The sequence below is a fragment of the Mercenaria mercenaria genome, chromosome 4 (genome assembly GCF_021730395.1).
Source record: "Mercenaria mercenaria strain notata chromosome 4, MADL_Memer_1, whole genome shotgun sequence".
Lineage (NCBI taxonomy): Eukaryota > Metazoa > Mollusca > Bivalvia > Venerida > Veneridae > Mercenaria > Mercenaria mercenaria.
In genome coordinates, this window is record NC_069364.1 from 5,462,794 (window position 1) to 5,478,774 (window position 15,981).

The 15,981-nt window shown below is 35.9% G+C and overlaps 1 protein-coding gene across 3 annotated transcripts in view; it reads left to right on the plus strand.

The window, feature by feature from the left end:
* LOC123552623 (midasin-like) overlaps positions 1-15,981 on the plus strand; it is a 143,925-nt gene that overhangs the window by 105,511 nt on the left and 22,433 nt on the right. For all 3 annotated transcript variants that reach the window (XR_008370465.1, XM_053540242.1, XM_053540243.1), the window contains exons 69-83: positions 1,089-1,379; positions 1,679-1,783; positions 2,248-2,388; positions 3,483-3,639; positions 5,047-5,096; positions 5,526-5,622; positions 6,284-6,374; positions 6,986-7,088; positions 7,646-7,761; positions 7,992-8,070; positions 10,406-10,597; positions 11,188-11,255; positions 11,605-11,963; positions 12,487-12,569; positions 15,280-15,498. Coding sequence is in view for 2 of the 3 variants with exons in the window: in XM_053540242.1 (XP_053396217.1) it covers positions 1,089-1,379; positions 1,679-1,783; positions 2,248-2,388; positions 3,483-3,639; positions 5,047-5,096; positions 5,526-5,622; positions 6,284-6,374; positions 6,986-7,088; positions 7,646-7,761; positions 7,992-8,070; positions 10,406-10,597; positions 11,188-11,255; positions 11,605-11,963; positions 12,487-12,569; positions 15,280-15,498 (2,151 nt within the window). In the remaining variant the exon portion in view is untranslated. The remainder of the gene's footprint in view (positions 1-1,088; positions 1,380-1,678; positions 1,784-2,247; positions 2,389-3,482; positions 3,640-5,046; positions 5,097-5,525; positions 5,623-6,283; positions 6,375-6,985; positions 7,089-7,645; positions 7,762-7,991; positions 8,071-10,405; positions 10,598-11,187; positions 11,256-11,604; positions 11,964-12,486; positions 12,570-15,279; positions 15,499-15,981) is intronic.

The window sequence follows — 15,981 nt, forward strand, 5'->3', positions numbered from 1 at the left end:
ACCAATATACGATGTAATCTGTCATATTTATGACTTGTAATTGTGCAATACTCGAATGTAACTCATTAAGCATAAATGTGCATTTTAAGAATTTCGCAGGCTTACAAAGATTGGGTAACATCCAGCGAAAGACAAAAAATAGTTCCACAGGGCTCCAGATAAGATGCGTATTAGCGTAAATTACGTATAGAAATAATGCAAATCGAGGGCTTAGAGTGAAACTGGTTTATCTGCTTCTATTTCTATATACAGATAGACCAGTTTTGCTCTAAGCCCTCGAAATACGCATGTCTAATAATTTCTAAGCATATAAAAACGTATATAAAATTACAGAAACGCACACAATGCTTTTTTAAACACAAAATCTGAATCGTCTGGATGCGTTAGGTAACATAGCCGATCAGCCTTAATTCTCCCACATTGAACGTAAACACGCATCGTATGATTTCTATAAACTTTGCGTGGGTTGAATTTTGCAGTCAGTAAATGGATAAATTATCGGAAGAAGAAGCTCTTACTGGTTTGTTTAGTTACTGCTGATATTAAAAATGATTTTAATTCTTATTTTTCGAGAAATAAACAAATCGGCGAAACATTAAATTGTATTTTCTTGTAGTTTTTGAAATCGAAAGTAGATCGTCTATGTTTGGCTGCTTTCACGAAACGAAACAACTTTTTTATGAAAAGATTTAAATAAGAGGCAATTTAACCGAAAACTTCAATGTCAGATACTGCCAATTGCTGCTTAATGTCTTCGTATCATCACAATTTGTAAAATATATTTTTGAAACTGGAGAAAAGTGTAATCGTATCCGGATATAATATTTTGGGTAAATATCGAGCTATGTTATGAAATTTTAAGAAAAAAACTAAAAACAAACTGAAACTGGTAGACTATACTGTCAGTACATCAATCATTAGCCGACTCAGGCCCTTCAGGCCTTTGATTTACAATTTAACTGCAATGTTTTATGTAATTGCAATGGTTTTCAAAATTTAACTGCAATATTCTACATTTGACAATAATGTAACTGCAGTGTTTTACCTTCTACAATAATTTAACTGCAGTGTCTTCTCTGTACTTGTAGGAATCTAGCGAAGCCGCCTCACTGGAAGATGTGATAAAATCACTGAAACGTTTCATAGAACATGCCACACTAGGTGACTTTCAATCTAGGCTGGAAATGTTGCTGAGTTTTCATTGTCATTTGGTTACCATGACAACATGTGGGGCACAGCCTTCTTCCATGGAAACCGGGACATTGAGGAAGGAACTACAGAATGTGTTATGGAATATGTACCAGTTTTACTCTAGATTCAGTACCACTGTGCAGTCAGAGCTGGACAGACAGAGGGCACCAATTGAAAAAGAGCTTAAGGTAAGTGTGACATTTTGTTGGCTTGTTTTGTGGTATTAGTTTTAGTAAGATCGAACTTAAATGCAAGAAAAAGTAGGAAAACCAGGTTATATGTAGCTTCATGTAGGAGATATAATGTTTTACATATTCAGGGTTTTTACACAGAGCTTGAGTTGTTATATTTAGAAGTAATGGTATACTTAATGAAATTAATGTAAAACTTTGAACACTTGACAGTCTTTGTATTTGTCTAGAGATCTGTCGAAAACTATCAGTGGAGGATTGTGCAGTATAAATAATGTTCTTTGTATTTTTTTCAGGGCTTTGTAAAGATTGCCCGCTGGTCAGATATCAACTACTGGGCTTTGAAACAGGCGACAGAGAAAACACACAGAACACTGCACAAACATATCAAACAGTTTCAGGTAATGCAAGAAGGTTTTACTGTACACAGATACAGCGATTTATTTAAGGTCAACTGTGAAGAAAGCTTGCTCCTTACTTTAATAAGTTGATTTTATGGGTCCATACTCGTCAATGCTTAATGAATCTGAAATTTAGACATGGATCTAAAGAGGCTTAACTGTCATTTTGCTCTATTTTATCAAGACGCCCGCTTAGCTCAATAGGAAGAGCGCAGATCTACGGATTGCGGGGTCGTGAGTTCAGTACCCCGGCTAGGCGGTATGTTCTCCGTGACAATTTGATAAAAGACATTGTGTCTGAAATCATGTGTCCTCCACCTCTGATTCATGTGGGGAAGTTACTAGCAGATAACATGTTTGTCCTGGTACAGACTTGCTGTTCAAGTTTTGTTTGTAATGGAGATGTAGATATCTAGTGATCAGTGTAAATTCATTATTAATTTTGTATTCATAAATATTTGCAGGGTGTTCTGCAGCAGCCTGTGCAAGGAATTTTGGGAGATGTAGACACTGGCGCCACCTCTTCAGGGGCAGATCACTCTAGTTGGTCAGAGAAAATGAACAAATATCAGGAAGACTTTGTTAAACAGCTAGAACAATATAAGGTAAAATGCTACTCTGTGATATAGTGAAGCTTCTGTAGGTTTGTTTGGAACACTGATATTTTTTGTTGTACAGAAAATGTTTCTATGGAGAGATATTGGTTTACAATGCAACTCCCCCAGATGGAAAGCCAAATTGGAAGTTCAGATCTGAGAATTTCAGTTTTGAAGGAATTTTGGACCAAGACAGTTGTTCAGTTAGGAAGGGTTGAGACTTTTCAGACGTTCTGGTTGTGTTCCACTTTAGTTGGAAAGAACATACATGTATTTGCTTCTGTAGATTAGTGTTTAATCTGTAGAGGTGTTGTTGACAGATATTTTACTTTTGGTTCGTATCAATTTTACCTGAGCTCTCTGCTTCTACACAAACTGTACTGTCTATGTGTAAGATGGTCTCCAGAAATGCTTAAGGGTTCTTTGTACACTGATAAAATTTACAGTCACGGTGTGATTTAAGAAATAATGCATAGAAAAACCATGTTTTAATGTTATTAATACACTGAAAGAGATTATACGTCCATGGAATAATGTCATGAGGACGTAGCCCGAGTGAATTATTCTGGCGACGTATAACCAATTTTGAGTGTATTAATTTAGGTAAAACACGATTTTGCTATACATTATTTTGATTCTTATATGCCCTTAATCTAAAACAGTAGATAAAATATAGTAGCGCTCTTTCTTGGCCGCAAGAAAAACATCGACGTCATTGCACGTTAACGTGACATCATTTTCAGTGTAAGCGTGTTTTAACAGAAATTGGCATGTTAGAATTAGATTTAACTTTTGAACCAATCTATATCCTACCTTAACCATGTGAGAAGTTATGGTCAAAGATAGAATGCAGACCCACGTAGCTGTTGATTCTTACGATGTAAATAAAAAAGTGGAGTCTGTAATTCTGGAAGACAAAAAGCTAATGTACCAAAGCTTGATATTTCAAAGGTCCAGGGTTTTAATTGAAGGTCAAATAATGATAGCTCCTTATGTGGTGGTCAGTTTTAGATAGTCTTGCTTGGGCCAAGAGTTGAATGAAAGAACTGTTTTCTGTTTAAAATGCAAAGCCCAGCAGTAGCACATGCAACTTTCTGTTCTAGGTCAGACTCCAGCCTGCTCCTGCAGCATGTTCACCTGAAAGATTTCCTCTTCAGTATAGACTTGTACATCTGTGTACACGTTTAAACAAACACTGGAGACAGATTGTAAGCTCAGCACAGTATTGTCAGCACATAGTATCTCTAGATGAATTTACAGGTTTGTATTTATGTAGAAACATTGGCATTGAATTACACTGACATAGTCTAAAAAACAGTGTTTAAAAGAAAATATTGTCTTCTGCAAACAAGAATGTTTCGTACTTATATGTTAACTTTGACTATGAAATGACAGTTGTTTAAGGGTATATGCCTTTTACAATACAGGTATATGCAGACATAACATTTGAATTTGAAGATAATCTAAAATAATTGGTAGCATTTTGCATGAAACTGATGTTTATTTAATACAGCACAATAATTGTACCCCCCGACAACAAAGTTGTAAGGGGGAGTATACTGGTTTCAGGTTGTCTGTCTGTCTGTCCATCCGTAGACACAATCTTGTGCGCACCATCTCTCCTCATCCTCTTGACACAATTTAATTAAACTTCACACAAGTGATCAGTAACAACAGTAGTTGTGCATGGGGCATGTTAGGTTCTTTCAGAAAAAAAATTGCAGAGTTATGGGACTTTGTTTTTTGTTACTATATAATATACATAGACACAATCTTTTGCGCACCATCTCTCCTCATCCTCTTGACACAATTTAATGAAACTTCACACAAGGTATCAGTAACAACAGTAGTTGTGCATGGGACATGTTAGGTTCTTTCAAAAAAAAAATTTGCAGAGTTACTGGACTTTGTTTTTTGTTACTATACTATATACATAGACACAATCTTGTGCGCACCATCTCTCCTCATCCCCATGACACAGTTTAATGAAACTTCACACAAGGGATCAGTAACAACAGTAGTTGTGCACTGGGCATGTTAGGTTCTTTCAACGACAAAAATTGCTGTGTTATGGGACTTTGTTTCTTGTTAACATACTATGTACATACAGTCTGCATATGCAATCTTGTGCACGCCTAATCTTCCGAACCCTTGCACACAATTTAATGAAACTTTAAACAAGTGATCAGTACCAACCCTAGTTGTGCATGCTGCATGTTACTTTCTTTTAGATAAATGTTCTGAATAGTTATGGGACTTTGTTTTTTGGTAACTATACTGTATACATACAGTCTATATACATACAGTCCACATAATTATGCAATCTTGTGTGCGTCAAATTGCAATGTACTGTGTCAGTGCATGTCATGCATGGGGTACATTCATCACCTTTAGTGATAGTTCTAGTTTTATTTGTTACAATTGTGAAATTTTCTGTGATCATCCAACTTCCAGCTGTATCTTGTTTTACTGTCAATGGTGCATACTCTTTATCATAAGCATTGCAGTGTAATTTTATGATTAAACATTTCTATTATTCCAACTGTATTAATCTATGAACATTTATAATAATATTAATCTGGGCATTTTCAGAAAGTCTAGGTTTAAAGAACAACAAGGTTACAAGGCATACATGGTGTGAATAACATGTTATATTTCTCTCTCTAGGTGAACTGATAGAAAATATTTATGAGCTGCAAGCACTAGAAGTTAACAGGGTAAGCACTGTGAAATCTGAGTTTTTGTTTTTTTTCTGTACATTCAGTCCAAATTGGATTGTGCATAATATAAAAAAAAAACAGGAAATCAAATTTCTGTCACTATTTGTATATCAGCATTTGTTCTGGAATTCCTTTCAGTATTTTAGAATGGTTCCAAACTCACTATTTGTATATCAGAATATCGTCTTGATTTCCTGTCAGTATTTTAGAATGGTTCCAAACTCACTATTTGTATATCAGAATATCGTCTTGATTTCCTGTCAGTATTTTAGAATGGTTCCAAACTCACTATTTGTATATCAGAATTTTGTCTTGAATTCCTGTCAATATTTTAGAATGGTTCCAAAATCCTTGTTCACTATCAGAATTTGGTTTAGAATTCATGTCAATATTTCAGGCAAGTTATACACCCTGTTTGTATTTCAGAATGAAGAGAAGGAGAAGCAGAAATCTGAGGCAAAGCATATCAACTTGAGGAAGAGAACAGCACTGAGTGACCTCTTCAGATACCTCGCCAAACTTGGTATGCACATTCCCTTAATTTCAAGAAATGTTTGTTTATAGTGCCCCCTAATATTTTCTTTGCTTAACTTTTTAGTTCACCAGAGAAAGTGTTCAGGCTGAGATATAATGATCGCACACTATCATTCTTCAAACAACATACCCTCTGTAATCATGTGGTGAAAGTTGTTTAAACATTGCCTGGATGTTCCTTGGATTGTCCTCTTCCCAAGTTGTTGAAATTGTTCCATTTGGTTGCACATAGGAGCTGGTAATGCTGAAAATAGAAACAAATTTAAATGACATCTCCAAAACAACTTGTCAAAATATAAAGTAATTTCACACAAATATTTCTTTTGTAACCCTCTATCAAGATTTTTAAATTACTCCAATTTGTCAAAGAAATGGCAGCCCTGGGGTGTGGTCACTTTTTCAGATGTGTATATAGTATATAGTGGACAATCATCTCTGAATCTGCAGGTCAGTTTTCAAAATGATTTTGGAGAAATGTGTCTGGTTATACCAGTTTGAGCTGTTGGTGTCTGGTGAGCGATACAAGACCATCATACCCTCATTCAGTACCATATATGAAGTAACTGTTTATGACATTTTGCAAACAGATTTTCTGTACAGAGTAAAAGTAAGTTTATTAGCAACAATTATACATGTCTTCAATATTACAGGGTTATCATACAGAAGAGGACTGGCCATTACAGATAGCAGTGACAAAGCTCTGAAAGTACCTCCTGTAGATCTCAGTGTATCCTTGCAGAGGTTAGTTTGTCCTTATCACTTATCAATTTACATTAATGACTTCTCTAGTTTACAATATTTACATCGTGGTTTGCAGGGTGAGGGGATGGGTGGAGGGGAATAAATTATTCTGTGAGTTTCATTTGAATAAGTTCTCTGTGAAGATGCTGTCAGCTACACCTAGGAGCATTTTCACTTTGAACCATTAGTGCAGCCTGTGGTAACTAAATTCAGCAGAATACTGCTGCTTAGAGCTAGGGTGCAGGTACATTGATGAATGTTTTGAACAGCTCTTACTAGTTCCCTAAATTTCAGTGGAGGGCAGAAATCGAAAGTTACCAGTTACATTTATGAGTGGATTTAACAGGATATTTCGCTCCTCTTTAATATGCATGCTCCACCTCACTTAGCCACATATTGGACTCCAAGAGAAAATCGTTGAGATATTAAGTCAGATTACATGATTGAACAGAAATGTAAAAGAGTCCTTTAAGAGTTCTTAAAAAAAATGGACACAAACCCACATAAAAATTACAGGATAAATAAACATAATTGGAACTGATCCAGTGGCCATGTTTATATTTCCCAGTATCATTGATATTGCACAAGTTTAACAATATTGCTTATTACAGTGACAGTCAAGTGCAGGAAGTCTGGTCTGGTTGTCTGCCGTATTTCTACAAGTGTGTGTCCAGGAGAGCCCAATTCCAGGCTGCTCTTGTTACACCTTCAAAGGTAAATTACTAATTACTTACCTGTATTTATTTTGTGTAGGCTACATATACCTTCTCCTGAAAGTCTTCTGTATCAATATTGTTGTGATGACAAGACTGTGCAACTTGAGGTGCTCAGGGCTTCTGTACAATATCTTTATAAGGTTTGCTCTATAAAACTGAGTATAGAAACACGTCAGCAAGTCTCAATACTCGAGAAGATTAATTTTGCTGTTTTCTTTGGGCTAGTGCATTGTTGCATTCTGAGTATGTCTTTTGAATCCTAGGGATCTAGTTAGTTCTGGCAGGGAAATACAGGCAGGCAGACTAATGATATTCTGTCATATATAAATGTTGCCAAGTGGCAGTTTAACCAGAGACAGTAAGATATACACATCCTTAGCTTCTTGAGTGGAAGTTGTTAGTAGGTGATAAAGAACTAGACTAGACATTAAAAAATAGGACAATCACTGAAATGTTAATTGAAGTTGGCATGGTATCTTAATCGATCCGTCTGTATTTCGTAAAATTTCACATCTATGTAAATGATCCTGACTTAAAATGCATTTTGATTTACAGGAACTTGGTGTTGGCAATATTGATAGATGTCGAGGTTTTGCAGAGCACCTCTACAAACTTCTGATGGAACAACACACAGAGGTTACCTACCTGGCAGCCCAGTACAAACAGATCCGGTAACTTTTGATTATTTTCATAAGATATAAAATATTTCATTTAGTTTAGCAGTTTATCACAGTAATTAAATACTCCCCCTTATCCAACATCATAGTAGTCGAGAGTGCCATCTTGTATCAGTTTGTTTTTAAAGATTGAGAGAATCTGTGAAAATGACAAGGTAGCTCTGTCAGTAGAGCATTTGAACAGTTATGCATCAGTTATTAATGTAATCATGACGTACTTGCAGAATGCTGGTCCAGGATGTTGACAGGCTAAATGACAACAGAAAGATAACAATACCACAGTCCGATGCCAGCAAGTGGAATGTAAGTGTAGTCAAAGTTTATTTCTTAAGGCATATTTAGGAAAGTTGTTGCTGAAGATGTTTTAAATTCTTTATTTGATACAAGCATGATGTTAGTTCCACATAAACAATGAATTTATGTACAGTACCTTTTTATCTTTAGCACTGATGAGTATTAGTCATTACCATTGCGTCGCCTTATTTCCACAATGCCGTAAGTTGCTTTTTAGCTCACCTGTCACAAAGTGACAAGGTGAGCTTTTGTGATCGCGCGGTGTCCGTCGTCCGTGCGTGATCCGTAAACTTTTGCTTGTGACCACTCTAGAGGTCACATTTTTCATGGGATCTTTATGAAAGTTGGTCACAATGTTCATCTTGATGATATCTAGGTCAAGTTCGAAACTGGGTCACGTGCCATCAAAAACTAGGTCAGTAGGTCTAAAAGCAGAAAAACTTTGTGACCTCTCTAGAGGCCATATATTTCATAAGATCTTCATGAAAATTGGTCAGAACGTTCATCTTGATGATATCTAGGTCAGGTTCGAAACTGGGTCACGTGCTGTCAAAAACTAGGTCAGTAGGTCAAATAATAGAAAAACCTTGTGACCTCTCTAAAGGCCATATTTTTCATGGGATCTCTATGAAAGTTGGTCTGAATGTTCATCTTGATGATATCTAGGTCAAGTTCGAAACTGGGTCACGTGCGGTCAAAAATAAGGTCAGTAGGTCTAAAAATAGGTAAACCTTGTGACCTCTCTAGAGGCCATATATTTCATGAGATCTTCATGAAAATTGGTCAGAATGTTCACCTTGATGATATCTAGGTCAAGTTCAAAAGTGGGTCACGTGTCATCAAAAACTAGGTCAGTAGATCAAATAATAGAAAAACATTGTGACCTCTCTAGAGGCCATATTTTTCATGGGATCTGTATGAAAGTTGGTCTGAATGTTCATCTTGATGATATCTAGGTCAAGTTTGAAAGTGGGTCACGTGCCATCAAAAACTAGGTCAGTAGGTCTTGAAATAGAAAAACCTTGTGACCTCTCTAAAGGCCATATTTTTCATGGGATCTGTATGAAAATTGGTCTGAATGTTCATCTTGATGATATCTAGGTCAAGTTCGAAACAGGGTCATGTGCGGTCAAAAACTAGGTCAGTAGGTCTAAAAATAGAAAAACCTTGTGACCTCTCTAGGGGCCATACTTGTGAATGGGTCTCCATAAAAATGGTCAGAATGTTCACCTTGATGATATCTAGGTCAAGTTTGAAACTGGGTCACGTGCCTTAAAAAACTAGGTCAGTAGGTCAAATAATAAAAAAACCTTGTGACCTCTCTAGAGGCCATACTTTTTATGGGATCTGTATGAAAGTTGGTCTGAATGTTCATCTTGATGATATCTAGGTCAAGTTTGAAACTGGGTCAACTGCGGTCAAAAACTAGGTCAGTAGGTCTAAAATTATTAAAATCTTTTGACCTCTCTAAAGGCCATATTTTTCAAAGGATCTTCATGAAAATTGATCTGAATGTTCAACTGATGATATCTAGGTCAGTTTCGAAACTGGGTCACGTGCGGTCAAAAACTAGGCCAGTAGTTATAAAAATAGAAAAAACCTTGTGACCTCTCTAGAGGCCATATTTTTCATGAGATCTTCATGAAAATTAGTGAGAATGTTCACCTTGATGATATCTAGGTAAAGTTCAAAACAGGGTCACGTAACTTCGAAAACTAGGTCAATAGGTCAAATAATAGAAAAACATTGTGACCTCTCTGGAGACCATATTTTTCAATGGATCTTCATGAAAATTGGTCAGAATGTTTATCTTGATAATATCTAGGTCAAGTTCAAAACTGGGTCACATGAGCTCAAAAACTAGGTCACTATGTCAAATAATAGAAAAAACGTCGTCATACTCAAAACTGGGTCATGTGGGAAGAGGTGAGCGATTCAGGACCATCATGGTCCTCTTGTTGATAGTATTGGGAAACGACATTTAAAGATTTGCATGTCAATGACTTTACACTACTTACAGTCTTGTTGAACTAAAATTTAGCCTGTTTATGTAAATTCTACAAGGCCACAAATTCACCATCATACAAAGGTCATAGAGAAATACCTAATGGCTCTAAAATCTCAATTTTGCCAATTGGAATTAATGTAAAAACAAAGGAAGGATCTTACTTTTAACAATTTATGTACATACATTGCAAAGTTAATATTAAGTTTATTAAGTAGATATGAGTTTAGTTATGTCATTAGTTTTATTATCCTCAAAACCAGAAAGAAAACTTCTGCTGTGCTTCCATTGTATTGACTGACTTACCTAAAATTATTCTGTCTATACTGTCTGTTTCAGGATGTCTGTAAAAGCCTTGTCTGTCAGGTTTTGGAAGGCTTGAATCAGTTCCTTGTTATTCTACACTGTTGCCCACAGCAACAAGTGGAAGTCACTCTACATCCATCCCCTGTACCAGCAGACAATCTCCACCAGATGGCACTACTAAAGCAAGGAGATGAGGAGCACAAAAATGCAATATCTCTAGTCCAGGTAAATCCTTATCAAACTTGGTCAGAAATATGTATGGAACTCTCTCGTTTACTCAAATGGTTCTGATTGACTGCACTTAGGAGCAGTCAGAGATTAGAATAGAAACAAATCTTTACTTACTTCATCTCATGAACCACTTTCTGGATGTTCAGAAGAGGGCCTAAGCATTGTTTGCATGAACCTTTTTTCAGATTTAATCAAATGGTTCTGCTTTATTATACATGCAGTCTGCCAAAGCTAGAAATAGAAAAAAAAACTTTGAAAAAAAACTCAACCACATGGTGATGTATGTTTACCAAAAATGTTCAGAAACATGTATTCTCTTTGGGGAAAAGGAAAAAAAGTTTTGAAATATATCTTCATAGGAACCACTTGAGGCATGTTTACCAAACTTGATCAGGTATAAGACAACACAGTCAAGGTCATCCTCAGGTGAGTGACTCAGCCAGCTTTTGCCACTTGTTAAGTGAATGTATGAGATGAAATTGTGAAAACATGAGTTGATATTTTGCCTGCATAGTCTAATTATGTTTTTTAACATAGCAGCATATTGTTTGTTTGAAACAGACAAACTATTTCATTACTTTCAGAATTTACTAAACGAAGTACAGATTTCACAGACAATGTTGTCAGGGGTACAGTCACATTTGTTTATTTGGTAAGCCATGTAATAACTTTTCTTTATAATTTTGTTTTTCTGTGACTTTTGTTGATGGATTTATTTTCTTCTTTTAAGTAATTTCCGTGATTTTAGCAGCATACACTTGGAGTTCAGATAGGTTAGATGTGACGCCAAACCTTGCAAAAGCATCAACTTTTGACTTGCCAATATTTGTGATTTCTGACTTTTAGCTAATTTTCCTGTCAAGCACACTTAGGCAAACAATTAACTAATGGTGGAAACATACCTTGAATATTTTTTTCCAATTATTTGAATGTACATGTCAAACATTTTTGACATGAAAATTGCTATTATATGAGGAAAACTGTTCTTTTTCATTTTGCAGGTCAGACATTGAGCATATGAAGACAGTGTATGCAAAGTTGTTTGCTATTGTACCCAGCATGCAACAGCTTTGCAAGCTTTTTACAGACCCTGATTCCAGTCACCCAAATGCTTTTACTGAAGTGTTGCATTTCCTGTCTGAAGAAATTAATAGTAAAGTGTCTGAATTTGAAACTTGGCATAAAACCATTGAAGGTCAAGGTCAAGTGAATGACCTTGCTAGTGATGCAGTGTCAGAATTCTCTGAGACACTGGAACAGCTGATTTCAAGTATTCTTTTGGTGGTGCAGAAGCAAAGCAAACATCATGTTACCATGGAAACAGAAAATATTGGTGATAGCCCCACAGAGGAGACTGAAGGTAAAGCTATGATATAATATGTTGTTTTTAAGACGCATTGAGAATGGTTGTTATAACATACCTGTCTCAGATTCTCCCTGCCTAAGAGGTATCCTACCTGATCAGTTCAGTAAGTGAAGCACAGGATAAGTTGCGAGTTTGATCCTGCTTCCTGTGAAAGTTTGACAGAAGAAAGTGTGTCGGAAGTCATTCTTCTTCCACTTGGTCCATGTCAGGAAGTTACTGTGGAGAGTAAGTCTGTACTGTACAGAATCCATGAGCACTGGTTAGGTTAACTCACTACAGTTAGATAATAGAAAATATTGTTGAGAAATAGCATTAAACACAGAACAAAACAGCCAGTCTTAGATGCTTCATTCCTGATCTTTTTGCAGCTAACTGTTTATCTGTTAGACATTTTCTGATTCTATTTAAAAAGTTCAAGAAGCACTGAGTGTAAAAAATGTGATAAAGAATAAATACTAGCTTAATTCCAATTAGTTTAATACAAGGTAATATTTTATTGTTTGTCTCATTGATACAGATGAGGAACTGTGTGAGGGTCACCTTGTGAAGGTCATATATGAAAAACTGCAACAAGACAGACAACTCTTAGAATGTGACCAGGTATGTTTCCTTACAGATAATTGTTAATCTCAAGGTCAGGCAAAACTTTGTGGATTTTAAACCCTGTTATACACAGATAACATTTTTTACTAATTTGAGAATTGATTCACATTTTATCTCTGTAAGATAGCTTTAATATAGTGTTATATTATATGATTCCCAGCTGTGTGGCTTATTAAATACAGTGACCAAAATTATAATTTATGACATTTCAGAACTGCTGAGTTTACTGTTTTAGCTCACCAGAGCACAAAGTGCTCAGGGTGAGCTATTGTGATTGCCACACTTTCCTTTAAACAAATCTCCTCCTAAACCATCAGGCCAATTCTGATGGAACTTCACAGGGATGTTCCTTGGATGGTCTTCTTTAAAAATTGTTCAAAGAGTTAAATTCCATACAGAACTCTGGTTGCCATGGCAACCAAAAGGAAAAACTTAAAAAATCTTTTTGTCAAAACCACAGGTCATAGGGCTTGTAGCACCATCTAGTGGTCCTCTGCAAAGATTGTTCAAATTATCCCCCTAGGATCAGATATGGCCCCACCCTGGGGGTCACATGGTTTACAAAGACTTATATAGGGAAAACTTTGAAAATCTTCTTTTTGAAAACCACAGGGCCTAGGGCCTTGGTATTTGGTATGTAACATCATCCAGTTATCCTGTACCTATAATGTTCAAATTATGTCCCTGGGGTGAAAAGAGGCCCCATCCTGGGGGCCCAAAATTTTACAAAGACTTATATAGGAAAAAACTTTAAAAATCTTCTTGCCTTAAACCACAAGCCTTTGATATTTGGTATGTAGCATTGCCTGGTGGTCCGCTACCAAGAGTTTTCAAATTATGCCCCTTGGATGAAAAGAGGCCTCACCCCGGGGGTCCCAAGTTTTACAAAGACTTATAAACTTTAAGGAAAAAAAATCTTCTTGTCTGAAACCAGAAGACTTAGGTCTTTTATATTTGGTATGTAGCATTGCCTTATGGTCCTTTACCAAGATTGTTCAAATTATTACCCAGGGGTGAAAAGAGGCCCCACCTCAGGGGTTCCAAGTTTTACATAGACTTACATAGGAAAAAAACTTTAAAAATCTTCTTGTCTGAAAGTTCAAGGCCTAGGCCTTTGATACTTGGTATGTAGCATTGCCTAGTGGTTCTCTAACAAGATTGTTCAAATTATGCCCCTTGGGTGAAAAGAGGCCCCACCATGGGGGTCACTTGTTATATGAGTTAAATAGGAAAAAATTCTTCAAAAATTTTCTGATCTTATTTCCTAGACTGTTTAATTATAATTACCCGATGACCCCAAGTAATTAGAGGTCACTTGACTTTGACCTTGACCTACTGACTTACTTTTTTGTTTTTTTAAGATACAGCCTTGAAATTTGAATGACATATACAGTTTTGCACACTGATCTTAAAACTGACTTTCAGTGACCTTGAATGTGACCAACTGACCTACTTTTTTAGCTCATCTGATTTTTTGAAAAAAAAATGATGAGTTATTGTCATTACTTGATCGGTGTTGGTGTTGGCGTCGGCGTTGCCTGGTTAAGTTTTATGTTTAGGTCAGCTTTTCTCCTAAACTATCAAAGCTATTGCTTTGAAACTTGGAACACTTGTTCACCATCATTAGCTGACACTGTACACCAAAAACATAACTCCATCCTGCTTTTTGCAAGAATTATGGCCCCTTTTGGACTTAGAAAATATCAGATTTCTTGGTTAAGTTTTATGTTTAGGTCAGGGTTTTTTCCTAAACTGTCAAAGATATTGCTTTGAAACTTGCAACAGGTGTTCACCATCATAAGCTGACCCTGTGCAGCAAGGAACATAACTCCATTTTGCTTTTTGCAAGAATTATGGCCCCTTTTGGACTTAAAAAATATCAGATTTCTTGGTTAAGTTTTATGTTTAGGTCAGCTTTTCTCCTAAACTATCCAACATATTGTTTTGAAACATGCAACACTTGTTCACCATCAATAGCTGACCCTGTACAGCAAGAAACATAACTCCATCTTGTTTTTTGCAAGATTTATGGCCCCTTTTGGACTTAGAAAATATCATATTTCTTGGTTAAGTTTTATGTTTAGGTCAACTTTTTCTCTTAAACTATCAAAGCTATTGCTTTGAAATTTGCAACACTTGTTCACCATCATAAGCTGACCCTGTGCAGCAAGAAAAATAACTCCATCCTGCTTTTTTGCAATAATTATTGCCCCTTTTGGACTTAGAGAATCAGTTTTCTTGGTTGAGTATTATGTTTAAGTCAGCTTTTCTCATAAACTATCAAAGCTATTGCTTTAAAACTTGCAACAGTTTTTCACCATCATAAGCGGACGCTGTACATCAAGAAACATAACTCTATCCTGCTTTTTGCAAGAATGATGGCCCTTTTTAGACTTAGAAAATCATGGGTAGGACAATATTTCTATTATACAAAAAAATCAGATGAGTGTCAGCACCTGCAAGGCGGTGCTCTTGTTAATATTTTAGCATCAGTTTGACATTTGAAACATGTAGCTGATATTACTCAGTTAAGCAATCCAGGGTCATCTTGACTCTCTTGTCTTAAACAGTGGATGTCAAGACACATTATACTTTTATCAAATACATTATGTTAGTAATGATATTTTGAGAGAAAAAAAACTATCCTAACTCATAAGGTATTTTCACAGTACTCCATCTCCCATTAAAGTGTTAATTTACTTTCCAGACTATTAACAGTTTACAATCCCTCCTACAACAAGTTGTGTCCTCCAGAACCTCGGACACATACAAGGCTATGGTAGAGAACCTATCCCACTGTGCCCCTCTCTTGTACCAGTACAGAGATATTGTGCACCATCATGTGATCAGTAACCTAGCAACACAGAGAACTATGGGAAAACTTCTGTCTGTGCTTCTAGGAATGTTTACAGACCTTGCAGCAAAGGTAACCTTTCATCTTTCCTTTACCTTATAATAATTATCTCCTTCTGTAGGGTTTTCTTATTTTTTTTGCAAAAGAAAATAATGTTACACATGTCGTAAAATGTTGACAGAATGAAAAACTTTATTGTATTTACTAAACAGGCTTGGGGAGTTCACACGATAGGCAATTTAAAAGTTATGCATTTTGGTTTATTTCTGACAGATGAATAAACTTTGTTTAGCATTTGTTTTAGATTATTCTGTATTTAAAGATGGTTTTATTGTTTGTTTATACAAGTTAACCTATTAACTCAGTCAAACAGGCCTAAATGTTAAACAGCAAAATGTCTCATCAATACAAAACAGGAACTGAATTGGAAAATCCTTTAAAATTTATTATTCAGAATGTTTAAAAGAAATAATGTAATGTTTTCAAAGGTTCAAATAAATGATATGTTTGATGTTTTTGTCTGTACATATAAATGGAAGTATTGTCTATCTATCT